General features: G+C 43.8%; 1 protein-coding gene across 3 annotated transcripts in view; it reads left to right on the plus strand.

Moving 5' to 3' along the window:
* The window catches only part of LOC125455072 (uncharacterized), a 101,483-nt gene that overhangs the window by 53,638 nt on the left and 23,068 nt on the right, over nt 1-24,777 (plus strand). For all 3 annotated transcript variants that reach the window (XM_048536604.2, XM_048536607.2, XM_048536608.2), the window contains 2 exons: nt 2,237-2,418; nt 16,591-16,715. In XM_048536604.2, coding sequence (XP_048392561.1) covers nt 2,237-2,418; nt 16,591-16,715 — 307 coding nt within the window. The remainder of the gene's footprint in view (nt 1-2,236; nt 2,419-16,590; nt 16,716-24,777) is intronic.

The raw sequence follows: 24,777 nt of genomic DNA on the forward strand, positions 1-24,777 counted from the left end.
CTCACTCTCTTAACCCTCACTGTGGAATGCTTTCCTGCACGTTTTTGTTTTTGGATTGAGATTGAGTCGTTGAGATTCTCTTCAGAACATTCAAAAGTTAAGTATGAAGAAAGGTCAATCTTCATTTTTTTCATCTCAGTTCCTCAAACAAGGCATTGGATCTCAAAATTCTCTAATCTCACATTTCACTGCCTCAGATCGAATATTTATCTCCCTTTGGGGCTAACTACATTTTTATTTCAAATTCACTTTAATATTATCATTCTCGAATGGAATCAACCATCTTCCTGTAACATTTCATGCTGACCTTTTCGTTACCATTTAATATTTATAAATCTCTTGTGGCGTCCTTTTTAAGCCTCTTTCCAACTGTCGACAGTTTAGATTTTTATAATGTTTCATCACAATTCTCTACTGTGCGTCTGGGGTCAACATTGTTGGACTTTTGTTAAATCTGTTCTGATACTGGGAAATTGTTTAAAGAGTATGATGAATCAGAAATGAACATTGGCTCACATTCCCACATGAACTTGCGTGCTTTGGCAGGAAGAATAGAACAGTGTACTGTCTAAGTGGAGAGAGATTGCAGAACTTGGAAGTACAGAGGGGTCTAAGTGTTCTGGTTCATGAAGTACATAAAGTTACTACACAGCTACAGCAAGTTAGCAGGAAGGTGAGTGAAAACTTGATATTTATTGCAAGGGAAATAGGCTGTAAGAGTTCAGAAATCTTACTGTAGCTCTACAGGACATTGGTGAGAACACATCTGGAATGCTGTACAGTTTCAGTCCACTTACTTGTACATTTCTGTTAGAAGCAGTTCGGATAAAGTTCACCCACTTCATTCTCTGATGAAGAGCTTATTTTGAGGGAAGATTGAGCAGTCGAGTTCTGTATCATTTGATGTGTTGAAAGAATGAGAGGTGAGCTTATTGAAACATATGGATCCTGAGGGGATTCAATAGGATGGATTCTCCTTGTGGGAAAGTCTAGAACTAGGAGGACACAGTTTAACAATAAGGGCTTTGCTTTTAAGACAGAGATGAAGAGATTGTTTTCAGAAGAAGGGTCTAGGCCCGAAACGTCAGCTTTCCTGCTCCTCTGATCCTGCTTGGCCTGCTGTGTTCACCCAGCTCCACACCTTGTTATCGGAAGAGAATGTTTTTTGCTCTCTGATAATCATTAGTCTGTGGAATTATTTTGCTAAGTGAGAAGATATAGCTGGATCATTGAATGCATTAAAGGCTGACTTAGGTAGAAGTTTGACATACAAGAACAGTAATGGTTTATTGGTGGGCCAGAAAGGAAAGTGGAGCTGAGATTCCTGAACAAGATCAGCCATGCTCTTATTGAGTAGTGGAGCAGGCTGCCCATAATTCACATGTTTCTTTGTGTCTCCCCAGGAGAAAATGTAATGTCCCCACTGGAACAGCTTCAGAAATGGGGGGAAAGTATTTGATTGGCTACGAGGATGTGTGTAGGATGCAGTGTAAGGACCACACCCACTCTGTATCTGTCCAAAATCTGAGCTGGGGCACATTGCCAGAGGCCTTCCGACCTAGACTCTAGTTCTAATAGAGTCATAGAGCCATACAGCACAGAAACAGACCCTTCAGTCCAACTTACCCATGCCAACCAAGTTCCCAAACTCAGCTAGTCTAATTTACCTGGCCCATATCCCCTTTAGCCTTTCCTATTCATGTACCGAGCCAAATGTCTTTTAAAAATTATAATACCCTTCAGTGTGCAACTAAAGAGCCCATTCTGTTGAGTTTGGTTTCTCTCCTTGTTTTGTTTTCTGTTGTTATCCTCCTTCATTTATCTATCCCCTTCCCTCCTTCCCTCAACTTTATTGTTTCTTTTCCCTTCCTCATGTGGTCTACCATTACCACTCCTCTCCTCTGTCTTCCTCCTCTTTTACATTTCTTGCAGTCTTCTCTCTTCTGTCTATCCACTCTCTGGTCCCCCTCTCTGTCTCTCATCATCTCTCCGAAGGCTAGCCGGGTGTGATGCTGGATTTCTGAAGCGAGTGGACTCGCTGGGGCAGCTGCCCAGGAGCGTTGAAGGGGAGATGCGGACAGTCTGTTTGGGAGAGATTGGCCTTCCTTTCTTGGGCAAACTGAGCCTGAGAAAGCATCGGTTCCCTGGTTCCCAGAGAGACCGTGAGTGGATTGGGAGGCTGCAGCAACCTACAGCTACAGCTTCTGTGACCGGAAATGCATTTCTAAACCTGCAGGTACCTTCAGAGCTCTCAGGCGTTTACAAGGACAGAAGAGCTCGACAGAGATGGAAAGGCTCATTCGCAGAGCAGCAGCCGGGGAAGATTGATTCTTCAGTCAACATCTGTCAGGGGGAGAGCAGCGCTGCATCCTCGCAAGTCTATTCCTCTGGGACGAGGCCACTTGGCAGGCAAATGGGGTAAGGCTTCTAATTACACAAAGCCAGCATTCATTTCCAGGCAGCTAGAATACAAGAGCAGAGATGTACTGCTGAGGCTGTACAAGGCTCCGGTCACACTGTGTTCGGAATATTGTAAGCAGTTTTGGGCTCCATATCTAAGGAAGCATGTGCCGGCTTGGAAGGAGTCCAGGGGAGGTTTCCAAGATTGATCCCGGGGACGTCGGGCTTGTCAAGTGAGGAGTGCTTGAGAATCCCGGGTCTGTCCTCAATGTATTTTGGAAGGATAAGGTGTGATCTGATTGAAACTTGCAGAATACCGAGAGGCCTGGATAGAGTGGATGTGGAGAAGATGTTCCTGCTAGTAGGAGAGACCGGGACCTGAGGGCACAGCTTCAGAGCGAAGGGGTGACCATTTAGAACTGAGATGAGGAGGAATTTCTTCAGCCAGAGGGTGGTAAATCTAAGGAATTCATTGCTGCAGAGGGCTGTGTGGACTAATTATTGAGCATATTCAACACGGCCATAGATGGGTTCCTGATTAGTAAAGGTTGAAGGGTTACGGAGAGTAGGCAGGAGAATGGGGTTGAGAAACATATCACTCATGATTGAATGGTGGGACAGACCCGATGGGCCGAATGGCCTGACTCTGCTCCTTCGTGTAATGGTCTTAATACAGCTGTCTGCTACCATCAGGTTCCAACTGATTGATATGCGAGTCTGCAGATTTTGTTTGACTGTTTCATATCATCTCCAAATAACTGCAAACTGTATAGAGATACACTCACACTGCAACACCCCCAGAATGCCCAGGAGATTTCATCAGACTCCCAGCAACTGCAAAATTCCAGGGATCCATGTCTGCGCCTGGCACTGAGCACGTAGCATTGACTCATCAAACGGACCCTGACCGGGAGATTTCCAGGCTGGAGAAATTCCCTTTTCTCCTAAAGAAAGGCAATTAAAATACTAAAACAATAGGCACACATTAATATTGCCATAGCTTTGGGGCTGGAGGAACACATGGTGTTCCCAGATAAGATATGTCCTTCCTCCCAAAGCACCTCAGCCTTACTGATGGAGAAAAGGCAGGTGCAGCATGGAGTCATGGATAGTTTTGAAAGCAAGGATGAGAGTTTTCAAATTCAAGTGCTGCTCAACTTGGATCTAATGTAGGTCACAGAATACCTCAACACGGGGCCATTTGGATGATCTAACATCCAGGTTCAATTCAAAATAGAAATGAGTAGGAATTTCTTCAGTCAGCAGGTAGTGAATCTGTGGAATTATCCTCCCTCATCTGTCAATCCACTTCCTTCCCTCCCTCCATTTTTCTGTGTATTTCTCTCCCTCATGTGGTCCACCATTCCCACTCCTCTCCTTTGTCTTCCTCCTCTTTAACATTTCTTGCAGCCTTCTCTCTTCTGTCTATCCACTCTCTGGTCCCTCTCTCTCCCATCATAGAGGGCTATCGATGCTGGGTCATCAAACATACTCAAGGCTGAGATAGAGAAAGAGGTTTACTCGGAAAGAGAGTTGAGGGTTATGGGGAAAGGGCAGGAAAGTGGACTTGAAGATGATCACGTCAGCCATGATCACATTGGTGAAGCAGACTCAATGGGCGAAGTGGCCTATTTCTGCTTCTATGTCTTATGCATTCTTTAAGATGACATTCACATTCACTTAACATGGTAGGCCTTGGCTTCTGTGTGTTAATAAGACCAAACTGCTTACAAGTACATCAGAAAACTTTGTGAGGTTTTGCTACTGTGAATAAATATTTTAACTCGCTCATTGAACATCCACAAACTTTTTTCTACCCCTTGTTCTTTCATGGAATCTATTGGTTGTTGGCATGACCAGCATTTGTTGTCCATCTCTAATTATCCCTGAACTGAGTGGCTGCTGGGCCTTTTTGGAGGACAGTTAAGGGTGAACCACATTGCTGTGGGTCTTTATTTTTACTCACCTAGTGGGACCTGCGTGTTACTGGCTGGTCCAGCATTTATTGCCCATTCCTGGTTGCCCCTTGAGAAGGTGGTGGTGCGTTGCCTTCATGAATTCATGTGATGTAGGTAGACCCACAATGCCCTTAGGGAGGCAATTCCAAGATTTCAATCCAGCAACAAATGAAGGAACTATGATTGATTTCCAAGTCAGGATGGTGAGTGGCTTGGAGGGGAATTTGAAGGCGGTGGTGTTCCCATGTAACTGCTGCTCTTGTCCTTTTAAATGGATGTGGTGGTTGGTTTGGAAGGTACTGTGTGAGGATCTTTGGTGAATTTCTGCAGTGCATCTAGTAGATAGTACACACTGCTGCTACTGAGCGTTGGTGGTGGAGGGAGTGGATGCTTGTGAATGTCGTGCCAATCAAGCGGGCTGCTTTGTTTTGGATGGTGTCAAGCTTTTTGAGTGTTGTTGAAGCTGTAACCCTCCAGGCTAATGGCAGTATTCTATCACATTCCTGACACATGCCTTGTAGCTGCTGGATGGGCTTTGGAGAGTCTGGAGTTGAGTTACGCTCTGCAGTATTTCTAGCTTCTGACCTGCCGTTGTAGTAAGTGTGTTTATATGGCAAGTCCAGCTGAGTTTCTGGTCAATGCTAATCGCTATGATGTTGATAGTGATTGGATTAGATTCCCTACAGTGTAGAAACAGGTGCTTCGGCCCAACAAATCTACACTGCCCCTTGAAGCATCCCATCCAGACCCACCCCCCTATAACCCACACATCCCTGGACACTACGGGCAATTTAACATGGCCAATCCACCTAGCTTGCACATCTTTGGAATGTGGGAGGAAACCAGAGTACCCGAAGGAAACCCACGCAGACGCGGGGAGAATGTGCAAACTCCACACAGACAGTCGCCCGAGGCTGGAATTGAACCCGGGACCCTGGTGCTGTGAAGCTACAGTGCTAACTACTGAGCCACCATGCCGCCCCAGTGGGGAACTTGGTAGTGGTAACACCACTGAATGTCAAAGGCCAGTGGTTAGATTGTCTCTTCTTGCCTGGTTGGCAATCCATTTGTTGTGGGATTGCTTAGCGCTGTCTTTTACTATGATGTGCAAGTTATCCTGTTTGGTAGCTTCGCCAGGCTAATATCTCATCTTCAGTAAGCCTAGTGCTCCTCCTGCCATGCCCTCCTGCACTCTCCATTGGACCAGGGTTGATCCCCTGGCTTGATTGTAATGGTTGAGTAGGGGATATGCCGGGCCCTGAGGATACAGATTGTGCTGGAGTATAGTTCTACTGCTGTTGATGACCCACAGCACCTCATGAGTGCCGAGTCTTTAGTTGCTAAGATCTGTGCAAAGTCTGCTCCATTTAACACAGTGATATGCTACACGACATGATGGAGGCTATTCTCAATATGAAGGTGGGACTTCATCACCAGAAGGACTGTGAAATGATCACTCTTATCGATACTGTCATGGACAGATATGACTGCAGCTGGCAGATTAGTAAGGTTGAGGTCAAGTATATTTTTCCCTCTTGTTGGTTCCCTCACCACCTGCTACAGACCCAGTCTAGCAGCTATGTCCTTTAGAACCTGACCAGCTCGATCAGGAGTACTGCTGCCGAGCCACTCTTGGTGTGGGACATTGAAATCCCCTACCCAGAGTACATTTTGTGCCCTTGCCATCCTCAGTCCTTCCTCCAAGTGTTTTTCTACTGATTCATCAGCCGAGGGAGGATGGTACATGGTAATCAGCAGGCGGTTTCCTTGCCCACGTTTAACCTGAAGCTATGAGACTTCATGAGGTCCGGAGTCAATGTTGAGGACTCCTAGAGCAAGACCCTGCTGGCTGTTTACCGCTGTGCTGCCCCTCTGCTGGGTCTGCCCTGCCAGTGGGACGGGGATTGTGATGTTGTCTGGGAAATTGTCTGTAAGGCGTGATTCTGTGACTGTGAATGTGTCAGACTGCTGCATAACTAGTCTGTGAGGCTGCTCTCCCAGTTTTGGCATTAAGTATTAGTGAGGAGGACTTTACAGGGTCGACAGGGCTGTTTCTGCCGTTGTCTTTTCCAGTGCCTAGGTCGATGCCAGGTGATCCGTCCAGTTTCATTTCTTTGCCACGAGTTTGTCATGATTGATAGAAGTGAATGGCTTGCTAGGCCCTTCAGGGGGCAGTTAAGGGTCACCCTGTGAGTCTGAAGTCACATGTAGGCCAGACCAGGTGAGGATAGCAGATTTCCTTCTGTGAAGGGTTTTGTGAACCAAATGGGTTTTGTCAATAATTGATAGTAAATTCATAATCGCCATGAGTGAGATTAGCTCCAGATTTAGATATTTTCCTTATCAACCCATTCAGAATATTATTACATACCCCTGGATCAGGTAGGACTTGAACCTTTGTCTCCTAGCTCAGAGGTAGGGACTGTACCATTGCACCACATGAGCCCTTCATTCCAGGTTTATTTACAATGTTTAAATTCCCTCAGCTGTTAAATGGGATTTGAACATACATCCCCAGAAAGTTAGGCTAGGATATGACCCAGTGACATTACCACTAGGCCAGTACCTTCCCAGCGTATTCCCTCTATCTGAAGCCCGTGAGTCTATTCGAGCTGATCACAAGATCAGGCCCTACAGAGAAACAGTGATGTGAGAAAGGACTGTAGCTAATGGCTAGATCAGTCAACATTGAGACAAGAAAGGCATTGTATGATATACAAGTTAAATATAGTCAAAATAATTTCATGTGGTAACTGAAGGGAACTTCAGAAATGTCATGCTAAGCAAGGCATCTGCTGATCAGTTACTACTCGAACTTACAGTCAGAGGTCTATTTCGGGTTTTCCCTTGAGTCATTATCGGCATGTCTTCTTTCTGAACTAAGCAAGTATATCCAGGAGGAGTGCATGGGTTTGTAAATAAATCAATTTCAGCTGGAGCGAGGCACTTCAAGAGAAGTGCGGGCAAAAAAATGATAAAAATTAACACGAGGCTCCCCCTTCCCCCACACCCTTGCCTCTGCCCTGCAGAAGATAGTCATGTGGATTTTGAAGGAATGGGTTTCAACATGGCATCATATTGTCACCATCTCTGAATCTCACAACAAATTGTATGATTGTCAATTCTTACACTTTCATTGTCCAATTCTTTGACACAGCTGGTGGCTGAGATTCTGTTGGGCTGATTGGGGGACGGTTTCAGCCACTGTTTAGAGACTGGCAGGGAACCTCTCCATGCCCTCCCCTATCAGCTCAGCGGCACTGGTGTGGTGGGTTAGAAAGGTGCAGTCCCATGGAATTGTGTACTCATTTAGGCATTTAACTGGCCACCTTCCGGTGCTCTCTGGTTTTGTGGTCACCAGCTGGGTGGGTTTCACACCAGCGGCTCACCTCTTACCAGGACCCCAAGAAGGGGTGGTATCACGCCCCTTCATGGCCAGTTGTTCAGCTCCACTTAGTCCATCAGCCACCTCCAAGCAGTAGTGGCCTTGACTTGACTGATTCATGAGCCTATTTGACAACCTCACCAACCCCAAACAGCTGTGAATCCTGCATTAACGCATGCCAGGGCAGATAGAACTGTGTACCTCCATTATTCTGTGGCACTCCCTCCAATACCATAATGCAGTGGCAGTCCAGATCACCTGGACAACAGGTAACAGCACCTCGCATCAGTGTGGTGGTTATTGTTAAAGAGGCTGATATCCCAAAATGCTCCATCCTAATGTGGTTCGAGGCTGGGTTTCTATTTAAAAGGTGGAGAGTTGAAACACGTGAATAGATTGATATCAATGCTGAAAATCGATTTGACCACCACTGACTCTGGAAAGGAAGGGAAAAGCTAATGTTTATATGGTCTCATGGGATTGGCATCTGAGAGGGACCTCAATTTAGAAGAAAGGCAGTAAATTGGATCAAGGGTAGGCCATTCGGCCCTTCAAGACTGCTGCACCATTCAACAAGATCATGGCTGATCGTCCAACTCACTGCCCTGTTCCTGTTTACTCCCCCGCCCTTTGATCCATTTTGCCCATATCTAAATCTTCTTTTTAAACATTCAATATTTTGGCCTCACCCCCTTTCTGTGGTGGTGAACTTCACAGGCTCACTACTCTCTGGGCGTTCTAAGGAAGAGTCACTTGACCCGAAACATTAGCTCTGATTTCTCTCTTCAGGAAGTGGACAGGGAAGTGGAGTTGAGGCCAAGATGAGATCATCCATGACCATGTTAAATGGCAGAGCAGGTTTGAAGGGCTGAATGGCCTACTCCTGCTCCGGGTTCTTATGTTCTGACAAAGTAATTGCCAACCATTGTACATACATTTACCCATCCAGATTATCTTGTAGCTGACTGACATTCCTTGTCTTGCCATAGTTGTCATGCCTGGCCTTTTGTCTATAGTGTCTCTGAGGAACTGTACCTTAGCCTCCATTTAATAAGCAGAGGAAGTAAGCTAAAGGAATACAATGAGATTAAATCCATTTTGAACAAATAAAATCTGTTTTGCACTTCAGAAATGTGACATTAAATTTGAATTAACCTTATGGTGATATTTACCTGGTCATATACGTTTGCTCTCCTCCAATATTTGACGTGCTGAATGGCATGTGCCACTGATGAACAATATGACATTGACTGATATGTGCAACTTTCTCTCTTAAGCCCTGCAGTATTGGAATAGAGGGAGAGATGGAGAGGCTTTCTGTAAGTGCAAAATACTTTACGTTGCAATTTTCTGTTGGTCAGAGTAGACATACGGCTGTAGATCACACTGCTGTGAATGTTCAGCACTTGTTCCTAGCTGTGTCCAAATTATTATTGTCTTACTTTGGAAAAGAAATATTGGAAATGGTTAATCTAATAAGTGCAGAGCTGCTCCACTTGACAAGTGGCTAGCTGGTTTCACTAAGGGCCCCATCTCCCAAAGTAATTGTACAGGAGTAAGGGTGTCTTATCACAGCTACATGAGCCCTGGTGAGACCACATCTGGGGTACTGTATGCAGGCCTAGTGTTCTTGTTCACCGGGAGAGATTATTTGCCAAAAATGGAGTGCACTGTAAGTTTACCAGACCGATTCCTGGGATAGAGAGATTGTCCAATGAGGATAAATGAAATGAGACTGGGCCTGTGTTCGCTGGAATCTAGAAGAATGGGAGGTGATTTCACTCAATAATGCAAAATTCTTGCAAGGCTCAACAGGGTAGATGCAGGAACGATCTTTATCCCTGGGTCAGGGTGTCTTGAACAAGAGGACTCACTTTCAGGATAAGGGGCAGGCCACCTCGGACTGAGATGTGGAGGAATTTCTTCACTCTTTAAAATCTTTGGAGTTCTTTTCCCAGAGGACAGTGAAGGCTCATTTGTTGATTATTTTCAGAATTCAGCTCAGGAAATTTTTTTCAGATTAAAAACAGCAAACAATAGGGAAATAATGCAGGAAAATGGTGTTGGAGTAGATTAACCATGACCTTACTGAACCGCAGGGCAAGTCCAGACGGCTGACTGGTGTCCTCCTGCTCCTATTTCTTATGTTCTATTCCCTTCATTCCAACAAGAGAAGCTCATTTTTGAGCAGCCCTCTCAAACATTTGGTCAAACTGAAAGAAGAGAAATGATGGGTTTTATATTTTTCACACCTCTTACACGGTCCCTGCCCTGAGATGTTCCAAAGTGCTTCAGAACAAATGAAAGACTTTAAAACTTAATTTGTGACAACACTCCTGTGAAGTGCCTTTGCACACCTCACTACAGGTGCTACAAATGAATGCAATTGGCTGTCACTAGTATAAGAACAGGAATTGCTGGAGGAACTCAGCAGGCTTGGTGGCGTCTGGGGAGAGAGAAACAGACTTAATTTTTCAAGTCCAGTAAGAATCTTCTTTGGATCTAAGGTTCAGAGAAGAACCAGTTCTGAAGAGGTCACACCATATAACTCTGTTTCTCTCTCTCCAGATGCTGCCAGGCCTGAAGAGTTTCTCCAGCTCTTTTTTTCAGATGTTCAGCATCTTCTGTTTTTGCTTCCAGGTGTTGCTGATGATGAATTGTCACAACTGAATCTTTTTTCTTTGTTGACCTCAATTTGTGCGCAGCAGGATTCAAGTAAATGCAATAAAATGTCAGAGAACCTGTTTAGCTGGTGATAGAATCTCTGCAGCATGGAAGGAGGCCATTTGGCGCATCAAATCTACACTGACCCTCCGAAGGGCATCCCACCAGAACCTCTACCCTATCACCCTGCATTTTCCCATGGCTAATCCACCTAGCCTGTACATCCCTGGATACTAAAGCAATTTAGCATGGCCAATCCACCCTAACCTGCACATCTTTGGACTGTGGGAGGAAACCAGAACATCTGACAGAAACCCACACTGAGACAGGGAGAACATGCAAACTTCACACAGATAGTTGCCCAAGGCTAGAATCAAACCCATGTCTCTGGGACTGTGAGGCGACAGTGTTAACTACCGAGCCACCATGCCACCCAAATAGGATAGTATGAGGAACCTCGGGGCTGGGGTGTCATGTCAGCACCATGTTTCTCTTTGATTTAAGCCACGTGCTTTCCTTCATTAATGTGAGCCAGGGCAGACTGAACTGTGTACCTCCATTATTCTGTGGCACTCCCTCCAATACCACAATACAGTGGCAGTCCAGATCACCTGAACAACAGGTAACAGCACCTCTCATCAGTGTGGTGTTTATTGTTAAAGAGGCTGATATCCCAAAATTCTCCACACTAATATGGTTTGAGGCTGGGTTTGTAGTTAAAAGGTGGAGAGTTGAAACACATGAATAGATTGATATTGATGCTGAAAATCAGTTCAACTGACTCTGGAAAAGAATAAAAAAGATAATGTTTATATGGTCCCATGGGATCAGCATCTGTGAGGGACCTCAATTTATAAGAAAGGTTGTAAATAGGATCAGGAGTAGGCCATTTGGCCCTTCAGGCCTGCTCTAGCTGATCATCCAACTCACTCCTCTGTTCCTGTTTTCTCCCCAGACCCTTTGATCTAATTAGCCCTAAAAACTGTATCTACATCATATAAACTGACATTTTCCCAGCCACCTTCCATTTTGAGGAAAGGTCACTGGACCAGAAACATTAACTCTGATTTTTCCTTCATAGATGCTGCCAGACCTGCTGAGATTTTCCAGCAATTTCTGTTTTGTTTCCTGATTTACAGCATCCACAGTTCTTCATTTTTTTAATGTCTACATCTTTCTTGCAACATTCAATATTTTGGCCTCATCCCCTTTCTGTGGTGGTGAACTTCACAGGCTCACTACTCTCAGGGTGTTCTAAGGAAGGGTCACTTGACCCGAAACATTAGCTCTGATTTCTCTCCACAGATACTGCCAGACCTGCTGAGTTTTTCCAACAATTTCTATTTTTGTTCCTTAGTCTGTGACCCTGCTCCTGGACACCCTGGTCATTGGGAATATTCTTCCAGCATTTGCCCTGTCTAGTCCTGTTAGAATTTGTGAGGCTTCCATGAGACCGCATCCCCTCACCCACTGCCACGCGCCCCCCCCCATTCTTCTAAACACCAGTAAATGTTGTCTTAACTGACCCAGTCTCTCTTTGCATCTCAGTCCCGCCATCCCTTTTAAAGCCTAAATCAAAATAAGGTCCTTAAGGAACCTTTAGTGAAACCACCTGATTATTGTATAAACCCATCTGGTCTAACAATGTCCTGAAGAGAAGGAAATCCACCATCTTTACCTGGTCTGTGACTCCAGACCCACAGCAACGTGGTTGACTCGCAACTGCCCTTTGAAATGGCCCAACAAGTGTGATGATTTTATGGCTTTAAGGGATGCATTTTGTTTTTGTTTTTGAACAAATGTTTTAAGTCAGAGGTGCTGAGCTGCCTATTGAAATCCCATAAGGTAAACAGTTTATGAGGCCTTGGGTTTTTTTTTCCTAAGGTAGTAACAATAGAAGCAGCCTGAATGGATGGGGCATGCTCCCAGAGAACAAGGGTTTTTAGCTTTAGTTTTTCAGTAGCAGTTGCTGGGTCTTGAAGCTGAGTTTGAAAGCTGCAGTACATTTCTCCCTGCTGCTGTCTCCCTCAGAGTTTTCTCTTGAAGTTTTTCCTCCTGGACTAGAATGTTATGAGACAATCTATTTTTTTTCTGAACTTGTGTTGATGGCACGTTACTATATTGGAACAGTTACTGTTTAGTGGTTAAATAATCTATTATTCTCTTGAGCTTTCCAAAGGAGTTAAATTATTGCAATTCCTGCTTTCATTTGTTGTATTTTAACTGCAGAGCATGAATAAAGTGTGTTTTGCTTAGCGTTAAGTATTTTGACCAATTAAATTGCGTCTGGATGCAATACCTTACACTTACGTTTCAAATAAGAAAACATTAGTGTCAAGACTATCTTCTGAATATATTTTGAGGGCATTTGGTCTGGTTCATAACACGAGTCACTCAGTTGCAACTATAAGACCACAAGACCATAAGGCATAGTAGCAGAAGTTAGGCCATTCAGCCCATCGAGCCTGCTCTGCCATTCAATCATGGCTGATAAGTTTCTCAACCCCATTCTCCTGCTTTCTCCCTGAAAGTAATTGAAGGAAGAATCCAAAGAAACGTCTCACCATCAAGTTTTCAAGGGGCAATAAATATTGGCATTTTTACCTTTTTCTTTTATGGGAGATGGGGGTCACTGGCAAAAGAGGCATTTGTTGCCCACTCTTAATTGCCCCTTGAACAGATTGTCTTGCTTGGCAGAGGGCAGTTAACACCCAAGACATTTGCAACAACTGCTCAAATGTAACACTATTGAGAGTAGAAGTTGAATTCCACTGACTGATGTTGCGGGACTTAGACTGCTGCTGATTTCAATTATCAAGGAAAGTACAGATGACATTTTTAATTGACACATTGAAATTGGATGAGTATGCTACTGGCTTAGACAGTGATGCCGATATCCCAGGAACAAATGAAAAAAGATTTGTTTGGGGTTTTAGATCAAGTTTCGTTGAATCACAGAATACTGCACCAGCTTTCTGATGGATCGCCTCACTTAGTGTCACTCCCCTGTTTTCTCCCTGTTACCCTGCATGTTCTTCGTTTTCTGATAATAACTTAGTTGCCTCTTGAATGCCATGATTGAACTTCCATCATACAATATATCCTAACCACTTCTTCTCCTTTCACTCTCAATTCTTTTGCTTGCTACTTTAAATTTGTTCTGTCTCATTGTTGATCCTTTCACCAATGAGACCAGTTTGCCCCTATTTCCTCTGGCCAGACCACTCATGGATATGGACACTTCAATCTGATCTTCTGCCTACATTTTCTTCTCTAGGATAAACAGTGTCAGTTTCTCTGTCTGTCCTCAAAACTGAGATTCCTCATCTCTGGTGCTCTTCTCATGAACCCTTCTTCTGTTCTTTGATGTTAGAGTTACTCGCATGCAGTCATCTGGTGTTGGTGCCATCTTGCATCATCAGTCTTAAAAATATTTTCCGGCGAGTTCACACCTTTACTCTCTCAATACTTTCCTGGGAAGTAGGAGTCGTTGACAAATCCAGAATTTATTACTCATTTCTAATTGCTGTTGAACTTAGTGGCAAGCTGGGCCATTTCAGAGAGCAGCAAAATGTCAATGCCATTGCCATGGGTTTGGAGTCACATGGAGACTACTGTACATAAGGGTTGCAGCTTTCCTTCCCTAAAGGCCATTGATATAATGTCTAAAGACACTATTTTATGTTAACCTCGCTTCCCTGAACATAGAGACTGGAGTCTTCACTGAGAATACGTATCAGAAGATCCCTTCATAGCACAACTAAATATCTAATGATTTTATCACAGCCATTGCTATAGTCTGGCCTCACGTGGTTGAGTAAACTTTTTGTTGGATTACAAAGTACAGCAGCAGACATTCGAGATTGAACTGATACTTTTGTATGCAGGAATAAGATAACTTGACTCTTGCAAAGACCCATGCGGGTCTGATCAGAGATATTTGCAATATCACAGCACACATTAGTGAACCAGACTGGGTTTTACAACAATCAGTGATAGTTTTGTAGTCAAAGTTACTGAGACTAGTTTTCAATTCCAGATTTATAAACTTAATTTAAATCCCAAAGGCTGTCTTTATTGGAAACAACCCCTCTTATCAGAGCTTTAGCCTGGTCATCTGCAGTACTAGTCAAGTGATGTTACGACTACCTTGTCATATTCCCCAAATACTCCATCTGGGGTCAAATTAGTAATATATACAAGATCAGCACGGCTTCACCACTCTTGTACTCTATACCTCTATAACAAAGCCTCAAATACTGCTCTGTCAATCTGTCCAGCTATCTTTAATGATTCATGTAAACAAACACCCAGATTCCACTGCCCCTGTTCCTGCTTTACAGTATTTACAGAGAAACTGTGTTCAGAGTGTTGGATAGCCAAGGGCACTGACTGACAAGAGAAACAGCACGAGGAAAAGCTATTTATACAGTGAGCCATAGAGCTGTACAACATGGAAACAGGCCCTTCAATCCGACTCGTCCATGCCAGCCAGATACCCTAAATTAATCTAGTCCCATTGGCCAGCATTTGGCCCAATTCCCTCACACCCTTCCTATTCATATACCCATCCAGGTGTCTTTTAAATGTTGTAATTGTACCAGCTTCCACTACCTCCTCTGGAAGCTCATTCCATACACGGATCACCCTCTACAAGAAAACATTGCCCCTCAAGTCCCTTTTAAATCTTTCCTCTCTCACCTTAAACCTATGCCCTCTTTTGGAATCCCCTACCCTGGGAAAAAGACCTTGGGTACACCCGTGCCCTGCATGGTTTTATAAAACTCTATAAGATCACCCCTGAGCCTCCGACACTCCAGGAAAGCAGCCCCAGCCTATTCACCCTCTCCCTATAACTCAAACCTTCCAACTCTAGAAACATCCTTGTAAATCTTTTCTGAATCCTTTCAAGTTTCACAACATCCTCCCTTTAGCAGCAAGTGCAAAACTGAACACTGTATTCCAAAAGTGGCCAGACCATTGTCATATACAGCTGCAACCTGACCTCCCAACTCCTATACTTAACTCAGTCAAGGCAAGCATACCAAACACCACCTTCATCACCCTGTCAACTTGTGAACTCCACTTTCAGTGGTCAGGAACTGGAAGGCATTGTTTGAGCTCTGTAACGGAATCAAGTTCAGTTCTGGATTTCAAAAGAGAATTGGATAATCATCTGAGCAGAATACATGTGCTGGGCAATGGGTAAAGGGTTGGAGAGGGGAATTAGATGAGTCACCCTTACACAGGGCCAACACAGATCCACCAGGCTGAATGGCCTCCTCCTGTGCTGTATCTGATCCATGATTGAGGAGGTAGAAGTATGTTGTATGGGCTACAGAGAATACGCGACTTTAAAAGGTTAAGGGTAATTCTTGCTGTTTGTTTCATACAATTTAAGAGTTGCTCAATTGTCAGGTCGAAAGAGCTCATTGCTTCTTTTCTCTTATGTCCATTCATTGCAAATGCATCTCACAACATATAACAACAGCCCATTTCCACATTGTCTCATTAGGTAGTAAACATCTTGAGGTGTTTTAGAAACATGAGAAATGAAAGCACTAAACCAAGAAGAAGAAAGGGTTAAAACTTAGAGTTAGTAGGAACTGCCGATGCTGGAGTCTGAAATAACACAGTGTAGAGCTGGATGAATACAGCAGGCCAGGCAGCATCAGAGGAGCAGGGTGGCCTGTGTGTGAACAGAAGAGTTCTAAGGTTCTTGAAGATGGGCAAAGAATTGCAGAGATGACATGCTTAGGGAGGGTCTTCAAAAGGGTGGGGTGGGATAGTAGGCAGCCGGTGAGCACAAAGAGATGCATTTGCTTCCTTGTAATCATGCAGGTTTCAATAAATTCGAACATTAACTGAGAGCCTGAGCCTTTCTTGGAACTGGACATTGAAACGTTCAGCTGTATTTTTGTCAATTTTCGCTTGAGGTTGAGATAACGATTTGCTTGGTTCCTTGAGAATAAATGGCGAGTTGTGTTCCTTGGAAGCTTCAAGAAATTAATTGAAAGGCTTGTGTTCAAAGGCAGGTAATTACAGAGTGGCAGATATTTGAAGTTGGAGAAATTGTGTTTAAGTTGCCTGAAGACAATAAACAAACAATATAAATGATCACAAACTTGATAGCTAATCTTGCCTCAGATTCCTTATACTTGCTTCACTTCAAATCTGTCTTAGGACACACTGAGAGTGGTTTCCCTGAATATCTAACACCGAGACTCAATGTAACTTTGGGCCACAATCTAATTTCCAAGACATTGGAGCTGAAACAGAGAACTGCTGGCAATGACAACACTAAACAGGTAAGAGATACACAATGCATACAATGAATGTTGTACAGTTCAGTTACTGTCGGGACTGTGAATAAACATTATCTTTTTAGTGGTTCTTATTATTCAGATGTAGGCCAATGTTAGTTTTTTTTATCATGTAAGTATATTTATCTAAAATCAAACTTCAAATAGTTATCAATTTTATTCTTCATAAATGTTGTCAATTGCTTTATTGCATGTTTTTAGATAAAAGCTTTTTTGAGGTAAATATCATACTTAATTTTAACTGAGTATTTAATACTTAAATGTAGGAGGATGCCAAAAAATGTTTCCATGAAAATTGTTCGCGTGGTAAATAGAGAGGAGGTTAGCTGTGACCTGCAGGAGAATGTCAATGGACTGGTCAGGTGGACAAAGCAGAATTCAACCTGGAAAAGTGTAAAGTAAGGGCATTTGGGAGGGCAAATAAGGCAAGGGATTACAGTATGGACAGCAGGACTTTGCAAAGTACCGAAGGTCAGAGGAGCCTTGGAATGCATATCCAAAGATCCCTGAAGATAGCAGAATAAGTGGATAAGGCTGTTAAGAACAGAGTTGGGATATGTGCCTTTTTTTAGCTGTGGCAATGGAAATAAAAGCAAGGAGATTATGTGGAAATTGTATAAAATGCTGGTTAGCCAAAACTGGTCATCACATTGTGGGAAGGATGTGATTGCACGAGAGAGTGTGTAGAGGAGATTTTTATAGAATCTGCATGGTGTGGAAACAGGCCCTTTGGCCCAACAAATCCATAATGACCATCAGAGCATCCCACCCAGACCCATCCCCTTATAACCCACCTAATCTACATAGCCTCAACACTATAGGCAATTTAGCATGGCCAATCCACCTGGTCTGCACATCTTTGGACTGTGGCAGGAAACCCATACAGACACAGAGAGAATGTACAAACTCCACACAGACAGTTAACCGAGGGTGGAATCGAACCCAGGTCCCTGGCACTGTGAGGCTGGAGTGCTAACCACTGACCACTGAGCCACTACAAAGATCATGAATGCTGTTTTCCAGATTTACCAGGATGCTGCCTAGGCTGGAGGGTCTGAACTCTGAGGATAGTCTGGGTAGGTTTCATTAGAGCAACAAAAGTTGAGTGTCGACCTGCTAGAGGTGTATAAGATTATGGGGAGCAGCGATAGATTGGATAGAAAGGTCTTGTCCCATTAGCAGAGGGTTCAATAAGCAGTGGGCATGGTTTTAAAGTAAGAGGTAGAAATCTAAGTGGAGGAGAATTTTTTTATCAAGGAATGATAGCAGTTTCGAACTCACTGGCTGAAAGCGTGATTGAGTCAGAAACTCTCGCAGCATTTAAGCAGCATTTAAATAGAAACTTGCTTTTGTACAACCTCCCAGAGGTATGAGCCAAGAGCTGGAAAATAGCATTCATGATCTTTGTTGACTTGCGTGGACATGATGGACCAAATGCCTTCTTTCTGTGCTGTTAGAGTCTGAGATATTATCAATAATAAATTAGATAATGTAGTATTAAGAGGGAAAACCTAAATTAACCAATTAAATATAAGACACTTAATTCTCTTTATGTAATATGTAATGCTGGGTCTGTATGAAGTGAACAAAATCAGTGAAACAATGTACTGTCTTTGCCAGAAGGCAGCTGCCCAAATCTCTTTTGGTTTTTTGTCGGTCAACTTTGTTCCTTATCGGCCCTGGGGAAACTGGGATGATAATCCAGGGGCCAGGGTAAAGCTCTGGGTTCAAATCCCACATTGGCAATAAAAAATCGATTACTGTACTAAGTCTGGAATTGAACACCAGTCTCTGTGATGGTGACTGTGGTTGTAAAAAGCCATCTGGTTCACTAATTCCCTCTAAGGAAGGAAATCTGCCACATCCTTACTTAGAATCATAGAATTCCCTACATTGTGGAAGCAGGCCTTTACTTTAGAGACTTTCAAGCTACTCTTGGACAGGCACCTGGAGGACAGTAAAATATAGGGTATGCAGGGTAGATTGCTCTTAGTAGGAATAATAGGTCGGCACAACGTCGTGAGCTGAAGGGCCTGTACTGTGCCTCACTGTTCTATGTTCTATGTTCCAGACCATTTGGCCCATTGGGATTACAGTCTCCACACTCAACAGCATCCCACCCAGACCCAACCCCCTACCCTATCCCTGTAACCCTGCATTTCCCATGGCTAACCCACATCGCCTGCACACTATGGGTAATTTAGCATGGCCAATCCACCCTAATGTTCACATCTCTGGGCCAGACCTGCAGTTATATGGTTGACACTTAACTGCCCTCTGTAACTGTAATTTCGTCAGTTCAAGGGCAATTAAGCATGGGCAGTAAATTCTGGCTTTGCCAGTGATGCCCATATGCTCTGAAAGAGGTAAAAGCAAACCAGCTTAATGGCAGATAATAAAATGTGACCCTTCATCAGAGAGTCTGGGCCCGCAACGTCAGCGTTTGTGCTCCTGAGATGCTGCTGGGCCTGCTGTGTTCATCCAGCCTCACATTTTATTATCTTGGATTCTCCAGCGTCTGCAGTTCCCATTTATCACCAGCTTAATGGCAGCTGTTTCCAGTTTGCTCTTCACCTCTAGCTTCTGTCTCACAATGATGTGGAGGGTGAGGACCCTATGGTGCCCTGGGGAAGAGTGCGGAGGGGATTTACTGGGGATGGTATCAGGCATCGAACACTTCAGCGTTGTGAGAGACTGGAGAAACAGAGGTTGTTCTCTGAACAAAATGCTTAGTGCAAAGCAAAGCACACCACACACGCATTTAATGTGGATTATATCTTCATACATAACATCTCCAGACAAGGTTGATTAAAAATGCACACGTCCAATTATTCCTATCCTTCCAAACCCCCTCCTTCACCTGAAGATGATATGTGTTCTTGACTCCTCATTTGCAACACCATGGGAGATTGATTAATTGTAGCACTTTTGTATAAACCCTGTCTGTTCTAAACAAATGAAAAGATCGCAATGGGCTTTATGTAGCCGACAGCTTTAATCCCAAAAATAGAGTGATGGAAGGATGAAACAAAGATTATGGAAATATCAGTCTCCCATAAATCCTCTTGGAAATGCAGCATTCACATTTACCATCCTGCAAATGCTGTGCCCCACATATATATGAAAAAAAAGCAATTCATTGATACAGACATGTAATAATGTAATAGAAGTTCTCATCAATTTCTTTTCTTAATTTAAAATAATGACAGCTTGTTGTACCAACATAATATCTTAATGTGGGCTATTACGTTTTTAATTTTAGGCAAAAGGGTAGAGGCTTATACAAATCTGCGTTACGTAGATTGTAGAATCGTGGGGCATTTGTGGCACAGAAAGAGGCCACTAGCCCATTGTGTCTGTGCTGGCCACAATACAAGCCACCCAGCCCAGTCCCACTTTATGGCATTTAGTCATAGAGTCATAATGCTCGGAAACAGACCCTTCTGCCCAGCTTGTCCAGGCTGACCAGGTTTCCTAGACTGATGTAGTCCCATTTGCCTCCATTTACCCCTTATCCCTCTCAATCTTTTCCTGTCCATGTACGTGTCCAAATGTCTTTTAAATATTGTAATTATACCCTCGTCTACCACTTCCACTGGCAGCTCATTCCATACACTTACCACCCTCTGTGTGGAAAAGTTGACAGTCAGGTCCCTTTTAAAGCTTTCCCCTCTCACCTTAAACCTATGCTCCTCTATATTTGGACTCCCCTACCCTGGATAAAAGATCTTGGCTATTCACCCTATCTATGCCCATCATGATTTTATAAACCTCTATAGCGTCAGCCCTCAGCCTGGTATGGTCCAGGGAGAAACTTCCCAGCCTATCCAGCCTCTTCTTAGAACTCAAACCCTCAGCCTCAGGAAAGTCCTTGTAAATTGTTTTGCACCCTTCCCGGTTTAATAACATCCTTCCTGTAGGAGGGTGACTGTAATTGCACAAAGTACTTCACATGTGGCCTAACCAATGTCTTATACAGCCACAACGTGACATCCCAACTCTTGTACTCAGTGCTCTGTCTGATGAAGCCAAGCATGCTAAATGCCTTCTTCACTACTTTGTCCACCTGTGCCACCATTTTCACAGAACTACGTACCTGCACCCCGTTATTACACACCTGTCTCTCTGTTCAATAGCACACCCCAGCACCCTACCATTAACTGTGTAAGCCCTGCCCCGGTTTGTCTTGCCAAAATGCAACACCTTGCATTTATCTAAATTAAACTTCATCTGTTACTCCTCAGTCCACTGACCCATCTGATCAAGACCCTGTTGTACTCTTAGATAACCCTCTTCACTGCCCACTGTCTTGTCCAGTCCGTTCAAGCCCCTCTCAATCTCGTACCTGTCAATCAGATCTACCTGCCCCGCCCCCATCTCCTGTGCTTCAGGGAAATCAACCCATAGCTGATACAATCTTCCCTCAGAGCTGTATTTTCATAGGCTGGGCAACATCCTTATAAATCACCGCCACACCCTCTTCAGTAAATTACTGTTAAATATCACAAGTATAAAAAGGTCTGACCGACTTATTTCACCCTCCCCCAAGCCTCATGCTGGCTTTTTTATTTAGTTTGCAATTCGACCTCCTATGGTGTTGATCACGGGAATATAAGACCACTCGGATTTAGCAAGTTACACTGTGGGTTCTTTGGATCTATGTGCAAGCTCAGACCATATGCCTAGGTTTCCTTTAAACAAGTAAATAAGTACATGGTATGGCGACAGAACAGCATGCTCTGAGCTGTACTCATTCCAGTCTTCTAGCAGGGTCCTTTCACATGACTACAGTTATGAACTCAGCTGCTAAGGGCTGGGCCAGACCCCCTCAAAATATTTTAGGAAGGTAGCCTAGACCCTAACATTTTCTTATTTATAGTGTCAAATGTGAAGTGTTATTTTCCAGGTGCAATGTGACTGGCCAAACTACTTGACGTTAAGCAAAGCACATTTTTTTTAAAACACTGTAATTAAAATGCAACAAAGAAAGGGGAATTTAGAATAATTTAACTCTACTGGAAAACTTAACAGAATAATGGACACAATGTCTATTAATAATTGATTGTTCCAATAAAGTAACATGCCATGGGCACACCCCTTGGAAAAAAGGAAAATTCAGAAACAGATTCTGACATGCAGTTCTCCCATCCAGGAGGAAAAACATGAAGAGAAAATTCAGAGAGTGTAGCAGCCAGGACACATTCACTAAAGCTTCCAACTCTGTTGAAACCCCGGTAGCTTGCATATAAAGCTAAACCGAAGAACTCACAAAATTCTAATCTGTTAGAGCTGGCCATACCTGTTCAGACTGTTAAAAAAAGAACCCAAAGCCTCCCAAACTGTTTACTCAAGTGGTCTTAACTAGCCAGCTCAGTACCTCTGCCTTACAACCACTCTTCAAAAAGAAGACCAGGACAAGATAACTTCATAAAGTCACCGTATTGTCATATAGCTGTTGGTACAACTGGGCAAGTCAGATCAGGGAATGAAATCTATCCAACCCCATCCAGAATAAGTTCACTGATCCAGTGCTTTCTGGGGAAGAGAATTCCACTGATTAATACTCCTTTGAAAGAAAAACATTCTCCTCACTTCCCTCTTATTCTTAAACTGTGCCCCTTGTTCTCCTCGTGTTCTCCTCACGTTCTTCCACTCATGCCTCCCACAAGAGGAAACGTCCCTCCAGTATCCATCCTATTGAGGCCCCTCTATCTTACTATTGACCGCTTTCATAAGAACTGAGAGTACTGCACTGTCAGAGGTCGTGCCTTTCAGATCAGATGTTGGAGTGAGGCCCTGACATCAGTCTCCAGAGGGTGCAAAAGAGCCCATGGCACTATTTTGAAAATGAACACTAGAGTTATGGATGGCATCCCAGTCAAATAATTATCCCTCAATCAAACATCACAAAATCAGATTATCTGGTCATTATCATAGAAACAATGAATCTCTACAGTGTGGAAATGGGCCATTCATCCCTTCAAGCCTATGCTGACCCTCCAAAGAGCATCCCACCCAGACCCATCCTGCTACCCTATCTCTGTAGTCTTGCACTTCCCATGGCCAATCACCCTGCCAACATATCCCTGGACACTATGTGCAATTTAGCATGGTCAGTCCACCCTAACTTGCACACCTTTGGACTGTGGGAGGAAACCGGAGCGCCTGGAGGAAACGCACACAGCCATGCTTGGTTTCACTATGTGTGGGATCATGCTGTGTGCATGTCAGCTACTGTGCTTCCAGCATTACAACAGTGTCTACATAATAAATTGGCACCCCTGGCTAACTGGCCCTTTCTGACCCTGCTAAATGTCTCGTGCAGTTGATACAAATCATTACAGAGACAGTAGGAACTGGCAATACTGGAGAATCTGAGATAACAAGGTGTAGAGCTGGATGAATGCAGCAGGCAAAGCAGGACCAGAGGAGCAGGAAAGCTGACATTCCAGGTCTGGACCTAAAAGCCAGCCTTCCTGCTCCTCTGATGCTGCCTGGCCTGCTGTGTTCATCCAGCTCCACACCTTGTTATGACACAAATCATTACAGTATTAGCAATGAATTTGAAAAAGACTCTCAGCAATTCCATTGATTAATTAGTTCTGGAAATAGTCCCTTGAGATGTTATTGATCCTTTTCAGTGAGAGAATCTATCATCAGTGATCAGTCATTAAATTGTTGGGATATTTGTCTCAAGTGGCTTTGTTAACTCAGCGAATTTTGGTCTTAGACCATCTCAGGCCACAATTGCTGTTTGCTTGCACTGTCTGTCATTAGCCAGTTTTGATTTTCAATGTTTGATGCCTGTGTTTGAAGAGTTGAGTCTTCCATAATGTAAGTAAAGGTTTACAGTCAGATTGAGAGAACAAGAAGACATTCCCAGCGCTACGTCTCTGTCAAATGTGTGTCTACCTTATTTTTAAAAAATAAAGTGAACTAAATTCACCAATTAAACTGGTGAGCAGTGTGTCATGGGAGACTGTAACAGAGAAAATGCCATATTGCAAATGAAACTTCAACACATTGGATGATGACTTGAGTGGAAAGAGCGTGCAATGTACCAGGGAATGATGCTCACTTAAAGAGCCAGCCCTGCATAATGGATTGAATGGCCCCGTGCACCATAACAATTTGGTGAAATTTCAATTAAAATACTGTTTCGGGGTACAGAGCTACTGAAGACCTCGAGATACAGAGCTACTGAAGACCTCGAGAATGTGCCTGTTGACAGTATGCCACTTCTCCATGTACACTTAGACACAGGCATAATGGGATAGTGTAGGGGGAGGGACTTAGATTAGTTCACAGGTCGGTGCAACATTGAGGGCCGAAGGGCCTGTTCTGCGCTGTATTGTTCTATGTTCTATAACTGCAGAACAGTCCCAGGCAGTCAGGTATAAAAATTTCCTTCATGGCCTGCTGGCAGGGCATGGTAATGACTCCCTTGGTCAAGCCCAGGGGGCTCCTCCAATTGGCACCCTCTTCTCACACTCCCTCCTCCTCAATGAGGTCTCAGAGATCAGAAGCATGGATCTGAAATGCTAGCAAAGCATCAAAAATTAAAACAGGGGCTGCAATCTTGTACTGCCTAGGCAACCATGAATCTGCCAAACTTGCCTCTTCAGAAATGTTCTGGCTCTTGATTCAAAGGTTGGGACTTTGCCACTGTACCAGAAGGTCCCTTCAGAACACAGGTTCCTTCCAGGCCACAGAAAATATAAGCCACCCTGGATAACTGAGTGTGAATGTGTGCATGCTCTAGTTGCTAATAAGAGCAGCTGATGTGAACTACTGAAAGGACCCACACACACACACACACACAGACACATACACACACACACACACACACACACACACACACACAGACACATACACACATACACACACACACACACACATACACACACACACACACACACACACACAGACACATACACACACACACACACACACACACACACACACACACACACACACACACACACACAGACACATACACACACACACACACACACACACACACACACACACACATTCTTACCCGGTC

This window comes from Stegostoma tigrinum, chromosome 9, assembly GCF_030684315.1.
Source record: "Stegostoma tigrinum isolate sSteTig4 chromosome 9, sSteTig4.hap1, whole genome shotgun sequence".
NCBI classification, from domain to species: domain Eukaryota; kingdom Metazoa; phylum Chordata; class Chondrichthyes; order Orectolobiformes; family Stegostomatidae; genus Stegostoma; species Stegostoma tigrinum.